Genomic DNA, 22279 nt, shown 5'->3' on the forward strand with positions numbered 1-22279 from the left:
CCTCTTCCTCCCCCTTCTCTGCCCCCCCTCCTCCTCCTCCTTCTCTCCCCCTCCACCTCCTCCTTCCCCCCCTCCTCCACCCCCTTCTCTGCCCCCCCTCCTCCCCCCCTCGTCCCCCCTCCTCCTCCACCTTCTCTTCCCCCCCTCCACCTTCTTTCCCCTCCCCCCCACCGTCTCCAGGCTGTGCGGCTCGTACGAGGCGATGGACGGGGGCAGCACTGCGGCGGCGCTGGTGGACCTCTCGGGCGGGGTGTCGGAGCCCCTCGACCTCACCGACAGCGCTCTCGCCCGCGACGCCATCCGCAAGTTCCACCTCTTCGGCCGCCTGCTCAAGGCGCACTCGCGCGGGGGCCTCATCAGCTGCTCCATCCGCGTACGCTGCTGCTGCTGCTGCCCCACTCTGCCCACTGACACCCTCCCTCCCTCCCCCCTCCTCTCCCCGACCCCCAGCTCACCCATCAACTCCACCGGGAAATTAGTCAGGAATTTCAGCCGTAGATGGGAAGCGTTATGACGGCGGCTCCGTCTGTCTGTCCGTACGAACTTCTTGTCTGTCTGTCTGTCTGTTCGTCCGTCCGTCTTGTCCGTCTGTCCGTCCATACGTACGAATGAACGTCCGTCCGTCTGTCTGTTCGTCTGTCGTCCATCTGTCTGTCCATAGCGGGAAATCTCCAATTAGCAACAGTTGGCTACGAGCGGTGCGAAAGAAGTTCGACACACATGCACACACGTACACACGTACAGATACACACACATACGCACGCACACGTAAAAATACACTCGCACAGATACACAACTACACACTCACGTACACCCACACACGTACAGACACACATGTACAGATACATACACGTACGTACACACACAACAACAACCGCAATTCGCCACTAAGTGGCGGTGACGTCACCACGACGCTTGTGCCAGGCCAAGTGCACCTTGAGGCCACGTGAGGTGTCGAACGCCCGCTGGCAGGAGGTCACGGGGCAGACCCAGCAGGTGCCACGGGTCGACTGACCGAGATGACCGAGATGACTGGCTGATGAGACACGCACAGATACACACACATACGCACACACGTACACTCACGTACACATACACACGTACAGACACACACACGTACCCACGCGAGTTCACTTGCTCGCTACGACCCCACCCGCCGCCGTTCCCCCCCACCCCCACCATGCCCCCACCCACCATGCCCCCCCACCATGCCCACCCCCCCCACCATGCCCACCACCATGCCCCCCCACCATGCCCCCTCCCACCATGCCCACCCCCCCACCATGCCCACCACCATGCCCCCCACCATGCCCCCTCCCACCATAGCCACCCCCACCATGCCCCCCCACCATGCCCCCTCCCACCATGCCCCCCCCCCAACATGCCCACCCCCCCCACCATGCCCCCTCCCCCACCATGCCCCCCCCACCATGCCTCCCCCACCATGCCCCCCCCCCACCATGCCCCCCCACCATGCCCCCCCACCATGGCCCCCCCACCATGCCCCCCCCCACCATGCCCCCCCCACCATACCCCCCACCCACCATGCCCCCCCTCCACCATGCCCCCCCCTACCATGCCCCCCCCACCATACCCCCCACCCACCATGCCCCCCCTCCACCATGCCCCCCCCCCACCATGCCCCACCCCACCATGCCCCCCCCCACCATGCCCACCCCCACCATGCCCCCCCACCATGCCCCCCTCACCATGCCCCCCACCATGCCCACCCCCACCATGCCCCACCATGCCTTCCCCACCATGCCCCCCCCCCACCATGCCCCCCCCACCATGCCCCCCCACTATGCCCCCCCACCATGCCCCCCCCCACCATGCCCCCCCCACCATACCCCCCACCCACCATGCCCCCCCTCCACCATGCCCCCCCCACCATACCCCCCACCCACCATGCCCCCCCTCCACCATGCCCCCCCCCACCATGCCCCACCCCACCATGCCCCCCCACCATGCCCCCCCCCACCATGCCCACCCCCACCATGCCCCCCCACCATGCCCCCCTCACCATGCCCCCCACCATGCCCACCCCCACCATGCCCCCCCCATGCCCCCTCCCACCATGCCCACCCCCCCCACCATGCCCACCACCATGCCCCCCCTCCCACCATGCCCACCCTCACCATGCCCCCTCCCACCATGCCCCCCCCCCTGCCCCCCCCGGCAGGCCACCGCGGAGGAGCTGAATCGGCGGCTGGCGAGCGGCCTGGTGCAGGGCCACTCCTACTCCGTGACGTCAGTGCGCAAGGTGCAGCTGGCGCCGCGGGACGGCGGCGACGGCAGCCACAAGCAGTACCTGCTGCGCATGCGCAACCCGTGGGGCCACCGCGAGTGGAACGGGTCGTGGAGCGACACGTGAGCGTCGTCGTCGATGGGGGCGGGCGCGTGCGGCCACGTGCGGGATGATTAATGGCAGCTGGCACGATGATGACAGGCGATTGGAGTGAGCTTGGTGCAGAGGTCGCAAACGGGTTTTGATTCCTTACCCGTACCCGGCCGCACCAGGGTCGCAAACGGGTACCCGTACCCGGCCGTACCTGTACCCTACCCGTACCCGGCCGGGTATCGGGTACCTGATTGCGACCTCTGGGATGAAGCCATGTTGCAGGCGCGGGTGGGTTGATTCTAGGAACTTGAATTGTGAGAAGAGACAAGACGTTGGGAAATGAGTGACAAACGGTGACTCACCAGTGACACACGGTCTACCCGTACCCGGCCGCACCAGGGTCGCAAACGGGTACCCGTACCCGTACCCGGCCGGGTATGGGTAGCCGGGTATCAGGTTCCCGGTTGCGACCTCTGGCTTGGTGTCAAGGAAGGCCGTGTGATCGCCACCGATATCTCTGCGCAGAGAGGACGCGGCTCGCACGGAGTGCGGTGGGGGGGGGGGATGGAGGGATGGAGGGAGGATGAAGATGAGGTGGGAAATAAAGGACGCTCCGAGTCGTCGGGACAGTTCCATGGGGGCCCTGTGTTACAAATTGCGCCGCGGCGTCTAGGAGATGTTAACTACCTCGCCTGGTATACAGGAGGTCGTGGGTTTGATCCCGACCCTGACGACACCTGCTGTGTATATTTGGAGTCTGCGTCTCTCTCGCTCATCATCATCATCACGGTGGCTAGGAGATGTTAACTATCTCGCCTGGTATACAGGAGGTACCTGGGTTCGGTGTCTCTTGTCTGTCTGTTTCCCCCGTGGTCGCGTGGATTTTTCCCCGCGTCCTCCCGTTTTTTCCCTCCACGTCTAGAATCAACGTCACGCGTTGAGAGTATTTGGCACGGATGAGCGACCACCAGTGCATACCAGGTGCATATCAGGTATTACGGCCAGAGGGCTGTATACCAGGTGTTATGGGCAGAGGGCTGCATACCAGGTGTTACGGGCAGAGGGCTGCAATCTGCTTGTCGTTAGTTTGCAATGCAAGAGCGGGTGGTGGCCCACAGATTTGTTCTACTGACAGCATTGAGTCTGTGGATTGAATCTAGGTGGCTATTTGAACGTCACACATACGCACGGCCAAGAGCGTGGATTCTTCGTGTCGCGTATGGCGATCTCCTCGCCAAACACGTTTTTGTTCGCACGCCCGCGGTATATACATATCCACGGTTTTCCTTCGGCACACCATCGGCAGTTTTTTGCCAAACCGCGGCGGTTTTCAGGAACGTAACCCCCCCCCCCCCGCGGTTGGCGTGGGATCAATGGATAAACCCTGGCCGATAACACGTTAATAAGTATAGGATCGCAGAGCTTGGGCAATGATTGGTAGTGCCGGCTCACCGCCTGACCGCTGCCTCTCAGCTTGTCTGTGGGTCCCCCAAGCAATTGCGATTTGCACGAACGTCAGCACCTCCGATGAAGCACGGTTAAGCTACATATGGTGTGAAAGAATATTCTTGGTTCTTTCGGTAAAGTCACGTAGGATGGAAATAATATAATAATAAAAATAAAACATAATTAAATAATTCTCACGACGTTTCGGCCACAACGCAAGCAGCCGTTTTATTTCCCTTCTACGTGACTTTACCGAAAGAACCAAGAAGATGAATTCCTGCAGTCACGGAAGCTTTAAATCGGTGTGAAAGAAGATCAACATGCACACACCGAAATCTGAAATGTTCACAGTGAGCAGAAGACAATGATTATGATTAGAGTAAAACGTAAACTCTTGCCGTCCCGCAGGTCCGAGGAGTGGAAAATGGTCAGTGGGAGCGAGCGCCAACGGATGGGAATTACGGTGCGGAACGACGGGGAGTTCTGGTGAGTGACGGCCGGCTGCGTGCTCGCGGTGGCGGAGCTGCCGAGTGTGTGGGGAGGGTCGCAATCGCACTGGGGTCCCACCAGAGGTCGCAACCGGGTACCCGATATCCGTACCCTACCCGATACCCGGCTACCAGTACCCGGCCGGGTACGGGTACCCGTTTGCGACCCTGGTGCGGCCGGGTACGGGTACGGGTAGACCGTGAGTCACTGGTGAGTAACTGTTTGTCACTCATTTCCCAACGTCTTGTCTCTTCTCACAATTCAAGTTCCTAGAATCAACCCACCCGCGCCTGCAACATGGCTTCATCCCAGAGGTTGCAATCAGGTACCCGATACCCTAATTCTAGATTTGAAGCTTTCGTGACTGCAAGGATTCATACTCTTAGGTTTTTTCGGTAAAGTCACGTAGGTAAAACATTAAAATTAATAAAAGTAAAATAAAATAAAAATCACGACGTTTCGAAGGCAACACATAACTACACTTATTTGGCCAATCTTATTTGACAGACAACTATTACAGGTTTACCATGTTCAGTTGTTTTCACAGGTTGAGTCACAAACCGTACCTCTCCATAACAAAGGCTCACCCTCTTAAGCCTCACCTTGCCATATGAATAAAAAGTGTGCTGTACTTGCCCAGTCCCCCCCCCCTCTCCAACCATTATATAAACGGAGTGGTAGCTCCTGCAATCTCTCATTTACTTGATACAGCTGTCGTGGCTGTGACGGTTCCACCTGAAGACGGAAGCTTGTGTTACCCGATACCCGTACCCTACCCGTACCCGGCCGGGTACGGGTACGGGTACCCGTTTGCGACCCTGGTGCGGCCGGGTACGGGTACGGGTAAGGAATCAAAACCCGTTTGCGACCTCTGGGTTCCACGGACCCGGCAGGGGGCCCCTGGTGGCACTGCACCAACGTCACCAACCACGGCAACGTCACCAAGCACAGGCTCTAAAGACTTGGCTCTAAAGAAAGCTGTCTCTTGTGTGGGCCAATCAGTTGCAAAGACAGTGCATCGTATACTACCAGAGCACGTTTTTTGTTGGCATGTTCGCCACATGTATATGTGGTTAACGCAGACATGGTTCCTTACAAAAGGTTTCTGTTTCGTCTTTTAATATCTTAACACATTTCAATTTAAAGCTTTCGTGACTGCAGGGATTTATCTTCTTGGTTCTTTCGGAAAAAGTCGCGTAGAAGGGAAATAATAAAAAAATAAAAATAAAAGTTAATAAAATAAAAATTCTTACGACGTTTCGGCCACAATACCAGCAGCTGTCCTCACACGAGACAATGTGAACGGCTGCTTTAGGATGGCTGCTTGTGTTGTGGCCGAAACGTGAGAATTTTTATTTCATTAAGTTTTATTATTTTATTATTTCCCTTCTACGTGCCTTTACCGAAAGAACAAATACGATCTTAACACAACTGTTTTATTTCCAGAAATGGTAACACCTATTCTTGTCTTCTTGTTTCTTTCGGTAAAGTCACGTAGAAGGGAAGTAATAAAATAATAAAAATAAAACATAATAAAACAATTCTCACGACGTTTCGGCTACAACGCAAGCAGCCGTCTTCAGGTGAAGAATGAGACACTACCAAACTAGGAGCTTATATATAAGCTGCATTGGGGGTTGAAGAGCGCCTTAACAAAAAGAATGTGCATGTGAAGAGGGATTTAGCATATTCATGGAAAATGCGTAGGCGTTGGGCGGGGGGGTGTCAAAGTCATATTATGCCCATGCATTATGCAGGATCAGCAGCAACCAAGGGGGGTGCAGGGATTAGCAGTAACAAAGGAAAGGAATGTTAATGATATGTAGCTGCAGTTACTCAACAACCACGTAGAAAACTAAAGTATAAACTACATAAAAAACTAAAGTATAAACTGCATCGCACCATCAGTATACTTACTATACTCTATAATAAGCTGAGTTACTAACAGCAAGTAATACATTACAATTTTACCTCGTAAAAATTCTATAATATGCTTCCATCTAAACCTTATTCTCTTACATCACACGAGCATATACCGTACTATATACTGCCATAGATAAACCCAACATTAAATTATATACTGTATTGCTGTAAACCAACCTATATCTTATACATTTAATATCACACTATGTATTATTCTACACACCCTAATGTGTATCGAAATGGTTTATTACGTCCTTCCAATGATTGCTGAGCCAGAATCCATCTTCTCGGTTAAAGTTGTCTCTGTGTTTGTATATGTGGATCGCCTCATGAACGAATCTCTCATGATAGCCAGATGGCTTGCAGAGAACCTCTGTCTTGGAGAAGTCAATATCATGTGAGCCCACTGAGTTGTAACAGTGATCTGCCACGGCTGAGGTGTTAGTCCTACCGTGTTTCAGGTCAGCTTTATGTTCACGGATGCGGTCCGAGACATGTCGTTTGGTTTCCCCAATGTAACTGCTACCACAGAGGCAACTTAGTTTGTAGACGCCAGGGTACTGTATGTCTGGAACCACATCTTTTACAGACGGTACCAGATCACGGATTTTATGTACTGTGTTGAATCGGACCTGGATCTTGTGTTTAATCAGGATTTTGGAGATCTTTTTTGTGACCCCAGCAATGTAGGGTAAGGTGATGGTCTTGAAAGGCTCCTCAACATAATGGCTCTCTCCCTTGTCTGTCAAAGGAGACTCACTTTCACGATCCTTGGAATCTCGCGTTTCCACATTGTCTCGCTTGCTTGCTACTTGTGTTTAGGGTTGTTCTTTCCCCCGCACCTCTAAAGAGCACTGTTCACTGCGTACGGCGCAAAAATAAGTTCAGCATACATACGTACCGAATATATATCAGAATCCTCATCTCCGTCATCACCGCTGATGTATGTCAGTAAGTTGAATTTATTTTGCACCGTACGCAACCAACCGTGCTAATGTATGTACAGGGACTTCTGTAATTACAAACGAGTTATGTTCCAAAGGGCTGTTCGTAAGTCGATGTATTCGTAAGTCCAACTTTACTCCTACCAATTCCAAACATGTTGTACAGCGTGTACACTAAACACAGGGAATGGCTTTAAAAGTTGTATCATTCCCTGTAGATGTAGATGCCACTGGTTAAATTTCGATTTAAAGCTTTCGTGACTGCAGGGATTCATCTTCTTGGTTCTTTCGGTAAAGTCACGTAGAAGGGAAATAATAAAATAATAAAAATAAAACATAATTAAAAAAAAGATTTTATTATGTTTTTTTAAATTTTATTATTTTATTACTTCCCTTCTACGTTACTTTGCCGAAAGAACCAAGAAGATGCCACTGGTTCTTCACGTTCTACAGATATAGATGCCACCGGTTCTTTATGTTTTGCAGATGTAGATACGACTACCGCCATCTATTGCATGGTGGCTGAATTTACGCCTCTCGGTTCGAACAGATAACTGTACATGCGGATAGGTTTGTTCATATCTCTGTAAGTTCGTAAGTCGAATGTATATGTAGCAAACTGTGCTAATCGGAGGTACGGGATGATGACGATAGTGTGTATGTAGGGGTGTTACGGGAGGAAAACGGACGGTTACACAGGGGTGTCCACATCCACGTCCGCAAACGGTTACCACCCTGGGGGGGCTGTGGGGGGATGCTGTGATCCCACACAGCCCCGCCCCTCGGTGGCAAGTTGGTATAAAAGGCGGAGAGAGCCAGAGAGCTCGAGGCAGACGTTGGAACGGGTCAAGATGAAGAACTAGTGAAGATCGAAAGCCAGCTCGCTAGTCCCTGGAACTCCTCTGGTCGCTGTTCTTCTAAGGGCCGGCCAGAGCAAGCCAGCGGTGCGACTAGCCAGAGCTGCCAAGGTCGACGTCCTTCTGAGGGCCGACTTTGTCTGGCTGGTAGTCGGGATCTGTGCCTAGCCAGGGCCAGATCAGGTCGTCTCCTTGAGAGGACGGGTGGGAGTTAGCCTGGGGAGTGTTTACTGTTCATAAACGGGTGAAGAGGCCGCTACCTCTTCAGTTATACGTTGTACCTACGTAAGAGTTAATAAACGGGTGTTGCCTCTGGTTCGACCGTCCCTGTCGTCACTACACATACAGTAATTCCTCGCCACTTCGCGGTTCAAGTTTCGCGGCCTCAGTGCATCGCGGATTTTTCGAACTGATTTAAAGGCCTCATTATACCTGTGCAGTAACACCATCATCATCATTCATCATCACATTCATCGAACTGCACAGGTCTGTCATCGTCGTCATTGTCATCGTCATTGTCATCGTCGTCCTCGTCATTACTGGAGTCAAGTCTCAAGATACTATTGTCATTGGTGAGTGTAGGAACACAATAATACGTATCGTATGAGAGAGAGAGAGTGAATGTATAATATTAAGGTTTTATAATTAAATAGATTTAAGTAATATATAAAGTATAAATATACATATTTAAGCATTCTGGTACCCACACACACATATACGGAAATTCCTAGGGGGCCAATCCTACTTCGCGGATTTTCACCTATCGCGAGGGGTTCCGGTCCCCATTAACCGCGATAAACGAGGGATCACTGTATGTTGAATTTCTTTAGCACCGTACGTAGCCACCCGTGCTAACGGGAGGTGCGGATGGGTGCCACCCCCCCCCCCTACCCCCCGCAGGATGTCGCTGACCGACTGGTGTAATAACTTTACGGATGCGGTGGTGTGTCGCCTGGTGAACACGGCGCTGCTGAGCGTGCGCAAGACGTGGGAGGAGGTGCGCTCGTTCGGAGAGTGGGTGCCGTCGCCCGATCCACGGCGCAACCGCGCCGGGGGCTGCAGCAACTACGACACCTACTTGCAGAACCCGCAGGTCGCTGGCACTCACACACTCACACATGCACAACAACAACAACTGCCATTGGCATACCTGTCAACCCCTTATCAGTGCCCTACCTTGTTACTCACCAAATGTGACCTTATTGAATTTCGATTTAAAGCTTTCGTGACTGCAGGGATTCATCTTCTTGGTTCTTTCGGTAAAGTCACGTAGAAGGGAAGTAATAAAATAATAAAAATAAAACATAATAAAATAAAATAATTATTTTATTTTATTATGTTTTTATACGAAAGAACCAAGAAGATGAGACCTTATTGGTCACCCCGTGCCTCTTATAAATCTCAAAGTTCATCTTACAAAGTCCGATCACAAGGGAGAAACACAAACAAATAGACAAAACATTGTTTTTGCCCATATTGAAATGGTTGTATGCCGCATGGACCTGAAAACAAAAAATTCCTCTACAAGAATATGGAGTAAACCGTATGGGTTGACACGGTATGCATTCGCCACCAGGTGGCAGTGACGTGACTACAGCGCTTGTGCCAGGCCACGTGAAGTGTCAAATGCCAGCTGGCAGGAAGTCACGGGACAGACCCAGGTGCCGTAACCCCCTGCTTCCCTCACGCGTGTGTCCTCTCTCTCTCTCTCACAGTACATGTTCCAAGTCCAGAAGGACAAAGACGAGATACTCATCTCCTTGCAGCAGCAGGACCGGGACCCCAGTCAAGCCTTGACTAGGCCCAGAAAAGTTTCCATCGGGTTCCTCATCTACAAGGTGCAGACTGCGTCGACACCCCCCCCTCCCACCCCGGGTCAACATAAAACCCAAAAATATTATCTTAAATCTGATTGGTTGTTCATGGCAGGTTTGCATTGGTTGCTGTTGCTATTGTTGAAGAAGCCACATCGGGGTGCACGTGTTTAGTCCGACTTCCTGGATAGTGACACTCAGTTCCTGGATCTTGTCCTGTTGCCTCCCGCTGCTGACCAGAGGTCGCAAACGGGTTTTGATTCCTTACCCGTACCCGGCCGCACCAGGGTCGCAAACGGGTACCCGTACCCTACCCAATACCCGGCCGGGTACGGGTAGCCGGGTATCGGGTAAGGTACGGGTATCGGGAACCCGATTGCGACCTCTGGGATGAAGCCATGTTGCAGGCACGGGTGGGTTGATTCTAGGAACTTGAATTGTGAGAAGAGACAAGACGTTGGGAAATGAGTGAGAAACGGTTACTCACCAGTGAATCACGGCCTTCTCACTCATTGGTTGGGGTGAGTCACGTGCAGCTACCCGTACCTGTACCCGGCCGCACCAGGGTCGCAAACGGGTATCGGGTACCCGATTGCGACCTCTGCCGCTGACCCCCGGCCGCTGACCCCTGCTGGCGTGCAGGTGGAGGAGAACCGAAGGTACCGCTTGCACAGAGCCCCCGAACGTGTCGCCGTCTCCAAGTACATCAACGCGCTCAATGTCTTCCTGCGGCTGGAGCTGGCGTGTGGCCGCTACGTCATCATCCCCTCCACGTACCGCCCAGGCATCCCCAGGCGCTTCCTGCTGAGGCTCTACTCCGACGTGGCATCGAATTTCCGGTCCGTGCTGCTCCCACGTGTTCGCGTAGCCTAACACCGTCTGACGCCTTACCGCAGCAGCTAACCAGAAACCACACTCCACACCTAACCCTAACCCCTAACCACACCAGCCAACCAGACCCACACTCCACACCTAACCCTCACCCCTCGCGACACCAGCCAACCAGACCCACACTCCACACCTAACCCTCACCCCTAACCACACCAGCCAACCAGACCCACACTCCAAACCTGTCTAACCCCTAACCACACCAGCCAACCAGACCCACACTCCACACCTAGCCCTCACCCCTAACCAGACCAGCCAACCAGACCCACGCTCCACACCTAACCCTCACCGATAACCACACCAGCCAACCAGACCCACGCTCCACACCTAACCCTCACCCCTAACCACAACAGCCAACCAGACCCACACTCCACACCTAACCCTCACCCCGAGCCACACCAGCCAACCAGACCCACCCTCCACACCTAACCCTCACTCCTTTCCACACCAGCCAACCAGACCCACACTCCACACCTAACCCTCACCTCTAACCACACCAGCCAACCAGACCCACACTCCACACCTAACCCTCACCCCGAGCCACACCAGCCAACCAGACCCACCCTCCACACCTAACCCTCACTCCTTTCCACACCAGCCAACCAGACCCACACTCCGCACCTAACCCTCACCCCTAACCTCACCAGCCAACCAGACCCACACTCCGCACCTAACACTCACCCCTAACTACACCAGCCAACCAGACCCACCCTCCAAACCTAACCCTCACCCCTAACCTCACCAGCCAACCAGACCCACGTTCCACACCTAACCCTCACCCCGAGCCACACCAGCCAACCAGACCCACGTTCCACACCTAACCCTCACCCCGAGCCACACCAGCCAACCAGACCCACGTTCCACACCTAACCCTCCCCCTAACCACACCAGCCAACCAGACCCACCCTCCACACCTAACCCTCACCCCTAACCTCACCAGCCAACCAGACCCACACTCCACACCTAACCCTCACCCCTTTCCACACCAGCCAACCAGACCCACGCTCCACACCTAACCCTCACCCCTAACCACACCAGCCAACCAGACCCACGCTCTACACCTAGCCCTCAACCCCTAACCACACCAGCCAACCAGACCCACACTCCACACCTAACCCTCACCCCTAACCACACCAGCCAACCAGACCCACGCTCTACACCTAACCCTCAACCCCTAACCACACCATCCAACCAGACCCACACTCCACACCTAACCCTCACCCCTAACCACAGCAGCCAACCAGACCCACACTCCACACCTAACCCTCACCCCTAACCACACCAGCCAACCAGACCCACACTCCACACCTAACCCTCACTCCTTTCCACACCAGCCAACCAGACCCACCCTCCACACCTAACCCCCACCCCTAACCACACCAGCCAACCAGACCCACACTCCACACCTAACCCTCAACCCTAACCACACCAGCCAACCAGACCCACACTCCACACCTAACCCTCACCCCTAACCACACCAGCCAACCAGACCCACCCTCCACACCTAACCCTCACCCCTAACCACGCCAGCCAACCAGACCCACGCTCCACACCTAACCCTCACCCCTAACCACACCAGCCAACCAGACCCACCCTCCACACCTAACCCTCACTCCTTTCCACACCAGCTAACCAGACCCACGCTCCACACCTAGCCCTCACCCCTAACCACACCAGCTAACCAGACCCACGCTCCACACCTAGCCCTCACCCCTAACCACACCAGCCAACCAGACCCACGCTCCACACCTAACCCTCACTCCTTTCCACACCAGCTAACCAGACCCACGCTCCACACCTAGCCCTCACCCCTAACCACACCAGCCAACCAGACCCACGCTCCACACCTAGCCCTCACCCCTAACTACACCAGCCAACCAGACCCACGCTCCACACCTAGCCCTCACCCCTAACCACACCAGCCAACCAGACCCACCCTCCACACCTAACCCTCACCTCTAGCCACACCAGCCAACCAGACCCACGCTCCACACCTAGCCCTCACCCCTAACCACACCAGCCAACCAGACCCACCCTCCACACCTAACCCTCACCTCTAGCCACACCAGCCAACCAGACCCACGCTCCACACCTAACCCTAACCCTTAACCACGCCAGCCAACCAGACCCACACTCTCTCTCTTTACGTGGTTGTCACAGCATTGATTGTTCTCCGGGTTCCTCCGGTTTCCCTCCCCCCCCTTCCACGTTTAGAAACAACACACGCTTAGATTATTTGGCTGGTCCTATGAATTTTCACACGTGATGATGATGACGTCGACGGCGATGATGATGATGATCAGCCACTTTCATGAGCTATCACGTCTGAAACAAGAGCTCAAAGCTCGGTGGGTTTTAGCCGATAAATAAAATAGTTTAGTTTAAACACCGTCCGCTTAGCTGTGAGCGGAGACGGGCCGTGATCACGGGGAACCGTTGACGGTGGAGATTGACTTGGTAGCCGGGGTGGTTGGATGAGTAGATCGTTGCTGCTGCTGTAATTGTTGTTGCTGGTGGTGGTGGTTGTGGTGGTGGCTGCAGTAGCACCAGTTGACCCGCGGCTTGCTGTGAGTGGAATCACGGCCACTGAGAGCCGGGCCGTTGTCGGTGGAGGTTGACCTGGTAGCCGAGGTTGTTGGATGAGCAGCTGTTGGCAGAGTAGATCATTGCTGTTGCTGCTGTTGTTGTTGTTGCTGGCGGCGGTGGTGGTGGTCATCGCGGTTGTTTGTAGCAGCACCGGTTCGCCTGCGGATCGCTGCGAGCATCCGCACGTACGTAGAACTTTTTTGCCGCCGTACGTAAGCCAGCCGCGCTAAATCGGAGGCGCGGCCGCCGCTGCTGCTGCTGCTGAGAGAGCCGTGCCGGGTTTTTTGTCGCCGTCGGTGGCGGTGCAGGGAGCTGACCAAGGACAGTCCGCTCGAGTCGTGCTGGGTCATGTTCCATCGACCCCCGGTGAGGGTGGTCACCGTTCACCTTCGCGCTGCCAAGGTCCCCGGCAAGACAGGTGTTGTCTCTCCCCCCACCTACCCACCCACCCTCCCTATGGCCCCCATCACACCGCGTGGCACTCGCCGCGTCGCGGAAAGAACCACACTCAACTGTCTTCTTGGTTCTTTCGGTAAAGTCACGTAGAAGGGAAATAATAAAATAATAAAAAATATAATAATAAAATAATTGCATTTCGATTTAAAGCTTTCGTGACTGCAGGGATTCATCTTCTTGGTTCTTTCGGTAAAGTCACGTAGAAGGGAAATAATAAAATTTAAAAAATTAAAATTATGAAATAATTAAATTTCGATTTAAAGCTTTCGTGACTGCAGGGATTCATCTTCTTGGTTCTTTCGGTAAAGTCACGTAGAATGGAAATAATAAAATAATAAAAATTAAACATAATAAAATAATTCTCACGACGTTTCGGCCACAACGCAAGCAGCCGTCGAGAGGACAGACCTGTTCTCAGACCTGTTCTCCACCTAAGGACGGCTGCATGCGTTGTGGCCGAAACGTCGTGAGAATTATTTTATTATGTTAAATTTTTTATTATTTTATTATTTCCATTCTACGTGACTTTACCGAAAGAACCAAGAAGATGAATCCCTGCAGTCACGAAAGCTTTAAATCCACACTCAACTGCCTCGTCGCTCCGCTTGGCTCCGCCACGTGGCCTAACAGAATCAGAACACGTTCCTTCGGAGTGGGCAGGTAGGAACTTGGTTGGACAGCGCATTCGTGCACGACAGACAAATATGCACGACAGACAGACACATAATGCCTGGTGGGCAGTGTGGAACCTGTTGTTCCTACCTGTAATATTGTATTTATACTGGCAGCAGGAATCCGATGATCCATGAAGCTCTTTTGTCACAGATGTCCATAGATTTATTTTGGTGATTTCGAAAAGTGTATTGGTTTAGCCATGTTTGTTTGTTGTAGTACAGAGTTAGACTGATGGCCTTAATCTAAGTTGTCTTGTGGTTGTTGTTGTTTGACTTGCATCCCACTGGGATTTTTGCACACAGCGTTGGTGTACGGTTTTTTTCTGCAATATTTTGCTGTCTTTTCTTGGATTTTCTGTTTGCACTTAGTCACATATTCACTTTAAGATGTTTTTTGTTCATGTTTTTTTTTGTTGCGGTTGCACCCGATTCAAGAGCCGAATGGCTCACAGGGCTATACCAAATAAGTGAACTTGAAACTTGAAACAGTATGGGCACGGGGTCAGAACGTTACAATAACAAACGGTACAAAAGCACGATAGCAGTGCAAAGTTCAAGAAAGGTAAAAAAAATCACCCAAACACACAAATACAACATTAAACCATCCCCATCCTTCCAGACAAAGGCCACCCAGGTATTTACTTATTTTTCAGAAGCGACCTGGCCACAAATGATAGCTCAACAAAGCGGCCCATTAATAATTATCTCAATGCGGTTACACATTTGAGGACTAGTAATGATTCGTAAATGATTGGCGGTTGTATGTCCGCCTTGCCTTAAGACGGGTGCCTTCAAAGAAATAAAGTTCGGTTTTTATAGTCACGGTTTTTTTTGGGTTAGGCCGCGTGCTTTGGGTTAGGGGCGCCACGGTGGCTAGGAGATGTTAACTACCTCGCCTGGTATACAGGAGGTCGTGGGTTCGATCCCGACCCTGACGCCTGCTCCTGTATATTTGGAGTCTGCGTCTCTCTCTCTCATCATCATCACGGTGGCTAGGAGATGTTAACTACCTCGCCTGGTATACAGGAGGTCGTGGGTTCGATCCCGACCCTGACGCCTGCTGTATGTTTGGAGTTTGCGTGTCTCTCTCTCATCATCATCATCACGGTGGCTAGGAGATGTTAACTACCTCGCCTGGTATACAGAAGGTCGTGGGTTCACTCCCGACCCTGACGCCTGCTGCTGTATGTTTGCAGTTTGCGTGTCTCTCTCTCTCTCCCCGTGGTCTCGTGGATTTTCCTCCGGGTCTTCCGGGTTTCCCCCTCCACATTTAGAATCGACATCACGCGTTTCGAGTATTTGGCTGCTATAATTTTCCAATTCAGTGGGCCTTATTACCAAGTAATATGAATACAACATATTTTAAATAGGTCATGAAGTGAGCTGGTATCAAGGGACGCCATATGATCGACACGGACGTCTCTGAGAGAGAATGCGGCTCGCACAGAGAGGGAGGGGGGAGGATTGAGATGAGATGCCAAGTTAAACGAAACTATTTCATTTATTTTATTAGGTAAGGCCCAGTGAGTTATGTACTGTAGCTATTTTTCAGAAACGACCTGGCTTTAACAGATGACGGCTCAACAAAGTGGCTTATCGTTACGTGATAATGTATCGTAGCCAAATACTCTAAATGCGTGACATTGATTCTAAATGTGGGGGGAGATAAGTAATATTTAAAAATACTTTTTTTTAAACACGCTTTTATGAAATGTACTAGTAATGGAAGAACTCCACGTCTCCAGGAAGTGGCCCCGAAGCTTGCCATAGCGTAAGGGAGCGTGGTGATTTACAGCCAACGTCAGTTGAGCGTGGACAATTAGACCCAAGCCGAAACATAACATATAAAAAAGATCGTTTAAAAAAATAATGTTTTTATTTTCAATGATATAATATAGTATTGTCATCAGGATGACATACGTATAACAAGTTTGCAGTCGATACCACATTGGGAAGTGGGTTAAAATTGAGTTACAAGATTTGAGGATACGTCAACAGACAGAGTTGATTATAGAACAGACAGAGCGAGTTATATAAAAGCGTGAAAATAAGTATAACCAGTAAAAACAAAGTTTTTCACTTTAAATCCTTTATATGCGTGGCGGCGAGAGTCCTCTCGTCCTCTGGCTTGAGATGGCTTCCACCTATGGGTCAGATGATTGCATTGCACCATTAAGCAATTGGTAATTAAATATAATATTTTTGTCCAAAAAAGTGTAAAATTTTTGAATTTTTTTTTTTCACGAACATTAATTGTCACGCACAACGAGTCTGTGTGGAAACTGTCAGCTCGATTGGATCACGGGAAGTGGATTTAAAAAACGACCGAAAGATTTGCACGGTCCTAAGCAAGCAAGCGAACTTAATATAAAGGATTTTCAAAAGAACTGCTGAGGCAGGAGTTAGCTCTTCTTCTTCCAAAGTTGTAATAGGCAAGATCGCAACGTGTTTCTCGAACTGAACAGGGTTCTCACAATTACATGTGTGTGTGTGTGTTGAACTTCTTTCGCACCGTACGTAGCCAACCGCGCTCATCGGAGGCGCGGCCTTTTGCCACTGATCCTCTTATTGCAGCTGGGGGGAACGGGACGGTGATGGCAGGAGGGAGTTGCAACGTCAAGCGGTGCCCGCAAAGACGCAGCCGATGGTAACGGCGATGACGCACAGCTGCGTTGTTGATCCCTGGAGCCAGCGGTGGAAATTCCACATTCCCATGACAGGGACAAACATTTTCCTATATGCTGCCAGCTTGGTGCTTTGACCTCTGAGCGCATGGCACCAAAGCACCTCCCGGTTCCACCAGAAGTTAAGAGCGCGACGTCTTGCCCAGGCATCAGCCCGTATGGAGTGATCATCTGCGAGGTCGTGCAGCCGGCGGTGGAAATTCCACATTCCCATGGCAGGGACCAAATGTTTTTAAATCCTTTATATTAAGTTCACTTGCTTGCTTGTGCGCTTACGACCGTGCAAATCTTTCGCTCGTTTTTTAACCCACTTCCCGTGATCCAATCGAGCTGACATTTTGCACACAGACTCGTTGTGCGTGACAATTTATTTTCCAAAATTTTACACTTTTAGGAATTTTTTTTAAAAATGTATTTACCAATTGCTTAATGGTGGCAGGCAATCATCTGACCCATAGGTGGCAGCCATCTCAAGCCAGAGGACGAGAGGACTCTAGCCGCCACGCATATAAAGGATTTATAGTGAAAAACTTAGTTTTTACGAGTTAATTTTTTTCCTAACGTAGCCGCCTCGGTACTCTGACCTCTGACCTCCCTGTCCCACGGAAGTTAAGAGCGCGCGACGTCTTGCCCAGGCATCAGCCCGTACGGAGTGATCATCTGCGAGGACGTGCGGGTGAAGTCCGACGTCTTCAAGGGCACGCAGGAGGCGGCCTTCAACACGAGGGCCATCTTCTACCAGCGAAGGCCAGACAAGCCCATTGTCATCCAGGTGATTTGTACTTGCATTATTTCATTGTCATTTTCTGTATTCTATTGGAACCTCATTTGCCAGTAAAAATATGATAATTGCTTTTTTACCCTTCTATCTGGCAACAAAACTGACATCTTTTTTACAAGGAGTCATGTTTGCATAGACCACAATACCTGCAGTCATAATGCAAACAAAAAACACAACTCTGATAATGTATGCACTGTCCTTCAAGTTGATTGGTCCACACCCGAGACAGCTTTCCTTAGAGCCTAGTCTCACATGGGTTGGACCAGATGACGCCAAAAGGCACATTTTGGCGTCATCTGGTCCAACCCGACCAATCAACTTCAAGGACAGTGCACATTATCAGAGTTATGTTTTTTGTTTGCATTATGACTGCAGGTATTGTGGTCTATGTAAACATGACTCCTTGTAAAAAAGGTGTCAGTTTTGTTGCCAGATAGAAGGGTAAAAAACCAATTATCATTATCTGTATTATTCCATTGTCATCCAGGTGACTTGTGTCTGTATCATTCAATTTTGCAAGGCACCAAATGCACCAAGTACTTGCAAAACAAACACGCTCGGATAATACCGTATATGCTTTGTCTTTGAAACGAGACAATGCATAGGTCCCATAGTTATTTAAGTCTCATCTTGAAAACTCACCTTTTTTTATTTCACGCTTTTTATTTAACTCACTCTGTCTGTTGTTGTTGTTGTATCCTCAAATCTTGTAGCTCAATTTTAACCCACTTCCCAATGTGGTATCGACTGCAAACTTGGTATACTTATGTCATACTAATGACAATACTATATTCTATCAAAAGAAATAAAAAAGTATTTTTAAAATTCATTTTTATATGTTATGTTTCGGCTTGGGTCTAATTGTCCACGCTCAACTGACGTTGGCTGTAAATCACCACGGGCCACTTCCTGGAGTCGTGGAGTTCTGCCATTACTCGTACGGTACATTTAAATAAAGCATGTTTAAAAAAAAGTATGTTTTAATATTACTTATTTACCCTGGCCTCTACATCCTGATGGTGGTGACCCATTGGAATCTACGGATGTAATACACCACTCACTTGGCAATTGTAAAGGATTACTATTTGTTAAAAGCCTCACTCGAGTTTCGTGACTACTTGTTCAACAGTGTCCCGCCAAGTTTGGCGTGATGCGGTGGCGAGATATGATCTCCCTCGCTTGATATGCAGGAGGTCGTGGGTTCGATCCAGACCCCCAACGCCTGTATATTTGGAGTTTGCGCGTGTCTCTCTCTCCCCGTGGTTGCATGGATTTGTCTCCGTGTCCTCTGGTTTTTCCCTCGACTTTTTATAAACATGCATATTTGCCTGCTATAAATGTCCACGCGATGATGATAACCCACTTCGTTGAGCTATCATTTGTGTAACCATGTCGCTTCTGAACAAAATAGTTGCATAGCTCAGTGGGCCTTACCTGGTAAAATAAAAATTGTTGATAGTTTTTTGTTATTAACAGTTTTATATCGCGCTGGCAATGAGATTCTTGTCCTGGTCACTTCGAGTTCTCACCAGAGGTCGCAACCGGGTACCCGATACCCGTACCCTACCCGATACCCGGCTACCCGTACCCGGCCGGGTACGGGTAGCCGTTTGCGACCCTGGTGCGGCCGGGTACGGGTACGGGTAGACCGTGAGTCACTGGTGAGTAACCGTTTGTCACTCATTTCGGGTAGGGTACGGGTACGGGTAGAGTACCCATTTTCGACCCTGGTGCGGCCGGGTACGGGTAAGGAATCAAAACCCGTTTGCGACCTCCGGTTCTCACCCCCGTTAGAGGTGGGGTGGGTGGCGGGGGGGCTACCGCGGTGAATCGATGTTTTATTATTCCGCAAGCCTCTAAAGGTGGCCCTGACTGCCGGACCCGCTCGTCGTTTCCTCCGGCCAGGTGTGGTCAAGCCACTGGCTCAAGGACGAGCTCCTTGGCGAGGTGGGGCTGCCGGAACTGAACCAGGCCGAAGACGAGCACACGCTGCAGCTGGAGACGCGGGAGGGCGGCGGTGGCAGCGGTGGCGGCACCGTCATTGTCCACGTGCGGTGCAGCGACGACATCACGGCGCTCTGAGCCCGGGACCACGAACTCACGAACCCACGAACCCCCTTCTCCCCTCCCCTCCCACCTCAACTCCACACCTCCACGCACCGCCAACCCCCGAGAGATCTTCCGAATTTGCTCATGAGCAAGGAGCAGGACGGATAAGAGGGAGTCGCGCAGCAATTGGATCTGTGGGTAATTGGGATGGCGTGGACATTGAGGCTGTACCGTCACTTGTGACGAGCAAGGCGTCCATTGGCCAAGATTGGCTTATTGCGCCCCCTGATGGCCACTTTCGGAAAAGGCAGTCTGCAAGTATGGCTGTGGGTCAGTGTTGAGACTGTGTGTCAGTGTTGAGGCTGTCAGTGTTGAGACTGTGGTTCAGTGTTGAGACTGTGTGTCAGTGTTGAGTCTCTGTGTGTCAGTGTTGAGGCTGTGGGTCAGTGTTGACACTGTGTCAGTGTTGATACTGTGTGTCAGTGTTGAGTCTCTGTCAGTGTTGAGGCTGTGGGTCAGTGTTGAGACTGTGTGTGTCAGTGTTGAGTCTCTGTGTGTCAGTGTTGAGACTGTGTGTCAGTGTTGAGACTGTGTGTCAGTGTTGAGTCTCTGTGTGTCAGTGTTGAGTCTCTGTGTGTCAGTGTTGAAACTGCGTTAATCAGTATCGCCATCGAGTGTGTAGGCGGTGCAACTGCACCACGATGGGTTCCGGACGCTGGGCTACGAAGGACAGTGGTGGAGCGTGGTGGCTGAACATCTGTGCCAAAGAGCTTCATAGCTCATCGGATTCGTCCAGTATTGAAATAAAGACGATGAGTGGGTTCGTGCTGAGGCTGATCAAATTCCTCGCTTTGCATCTGTCAAGTCAAAGTATGAAAAACAAGAATATGTTTGACCATTTCTGGCAATAAAAGTACCCGTTCGCCTTTTGGCGTTCTCTGGTCTGACTCTGGTGAGACGGGGTCAATCAGTTTCAAAGACAATGCCATATGTTATCGGAGCATGTTTGTGTTTGCATGTTTACCACAGGTACGTGTGGTTAATGCAAACTTGATTCCCGGCAAAATGAATCTATTTGGTGTTTTAACATCTTAACACCTCCTGTTTTATTGCCAGAAAGGGTAAAATACATTCTTATTTTTCATACTTTGATACTGGCAAAAAAGGTATTCCATGATATAAGTCAAGTTTATTTTGTGTGACTGGGTGAGAAATAAAGATACCCTAATGAGTTTCAGTTGCAAGGGTGACCTAGGGATCAAAAATATGACCAACCATGAAACAAGTTGAACACGGTAGAGCGATGTAGTAAATAGGAATCAATGCAAAAACAACAACTCGGTCACGTGGTGAAATCAACACCATTTCACAAAGGTACAAGATCGGTGTTTATGGAATCGGCTTGGGCAGATACATATCTCAGACCGACCGTAGCGCGATCACCGAATGAAGGCACAGAAATGTTGAACAGAAATCGGTGTGCGTCTCGTGTGCGTGGCAAGGATACACGTCATCTGTGTGGCGTGGCGTGAGCATGTGAACATATGAAAATAACACTGGCCAACACACTTTTTCTGGCATGAGGTATTCCAACGGGTTTAAGTTAATTTTGGGGTGCTTATTCCAAATCTGGCATCAGTTTTTGTCTTATCACATCAGGTTTTTGAGATATCAAATATTGCATTTTCAATAAAAACTGCAGAAGAAAAATATTAAATGTGGATATCTACATAAACTGATATTATAAACACACTATCCTAAAACTACAGCACCATATTTGAACACTAAAGCAGTCACTGACTCGCAACAACTTGTAATCATAAGTGACAGAGTTAATTTCGGGTAAAATCAATGAAAATGGGGTATGCCGATAGCATAAAATGAGATGTGACAGAGCAAATCTGAGATCAGATTTGGAATCAGCACCCTGAAATTAGTCTAGAACAGCTGCAAAATTCCAGGCCAGAATTTTTTTTTTTTTTTTTGACCAGTGTAATAATAGGTGCTTGTCCTCTCTCTGGCAATCAAACACGATGTTCAAAAGCCAAATAGAAACATTTTGCTAGGAATGAAGTCTGCATTAACCACACGTACATGCGGTGAACATGCAAACAACACGTTCCGATAATTAGAAATGCGTTGTCTTTGAAACTGATTGGCCTACACCATAGACAGCCTTCGTCGATTTCAAAAAGGCAATGCATGTATTATACTCTTTGGTTCTTTCGGTAAAGTCACGTAGGTGAAAATAAAAATGAGAATAAAAATTAAAGAATAAAATAGAAATAACGAAATCTATTTTATTCTTTCTTTTTATTCTTATTTTTTATTTTATTTTTTCACCTAC

At 50.4% G+C, this 22279-nt stretch overlaps 1 protein-coding gene across 2 annotated transcripts in view; it reads left to right on the top strand.

Moving 5' to 3' along the window:
• LOC133357491 (calpain-5-like) overlaps positions 1–21477 on the top strand; it is a 47599-nt gene extending 26122 nt beyond the window's left edge. Inside the window, exons 4-13 of one of the 2 annotated variants that reach the window (XM_061575452.1) lie at positions 181–373; positions 2183–2370; positions 4196–4273; positions 8901–9093; positions 9716–9838; positions 10457–10653; positions 13597–13706; positions 17249–17280; positions 17770–17874; positions 19789–21477. In XM_061575452.1, the coding sequence (XP_061431436.1) occupies positions 181–373; positions 2183–2370; positions 4196–4273; positions 8901–9093; positions 9716–9838; positions 10457–10653; positions 13597–13706; positions 17249–17280; positions 17770–17874; positions 19789–19965 (1396 nt within the window). In that variant the 3' untranslated portion in view covers positions 19966–21477. Of the gene's footprint in view, positions 1–180; positions 374–2182; positions 2371–4195; positions 4274–8900; positions 9094–9715; positions 9839–10456; positions 10654–13596; positions 13707–17248; positions 17281–17737; positions 17875–19788 lie in introns of both variants that reach the window. The other variant, XM_061575453.1, reaches the window with a different exon arrangement.
• The last annotated feature ends 802 nt before the right edge of the window (positions 21478–22279 follow it).

This window comes from Lethenteron reissneri, chromosome 58 (genome assembly GCF_015708825.2).
Source record: "Lethenteron reissneri isolate LAM-NWPU_2019-01 chromosome 58, ASM1570882v1, whole genome shotgun sequence".
NCBI classification, from domain to species: Eukaryota; Metazoa; Chordata; class Hyperoartia; order Petromyzontiformes; family Petromyzontidae; genus Lethenteron; species Lethenteron reissneri.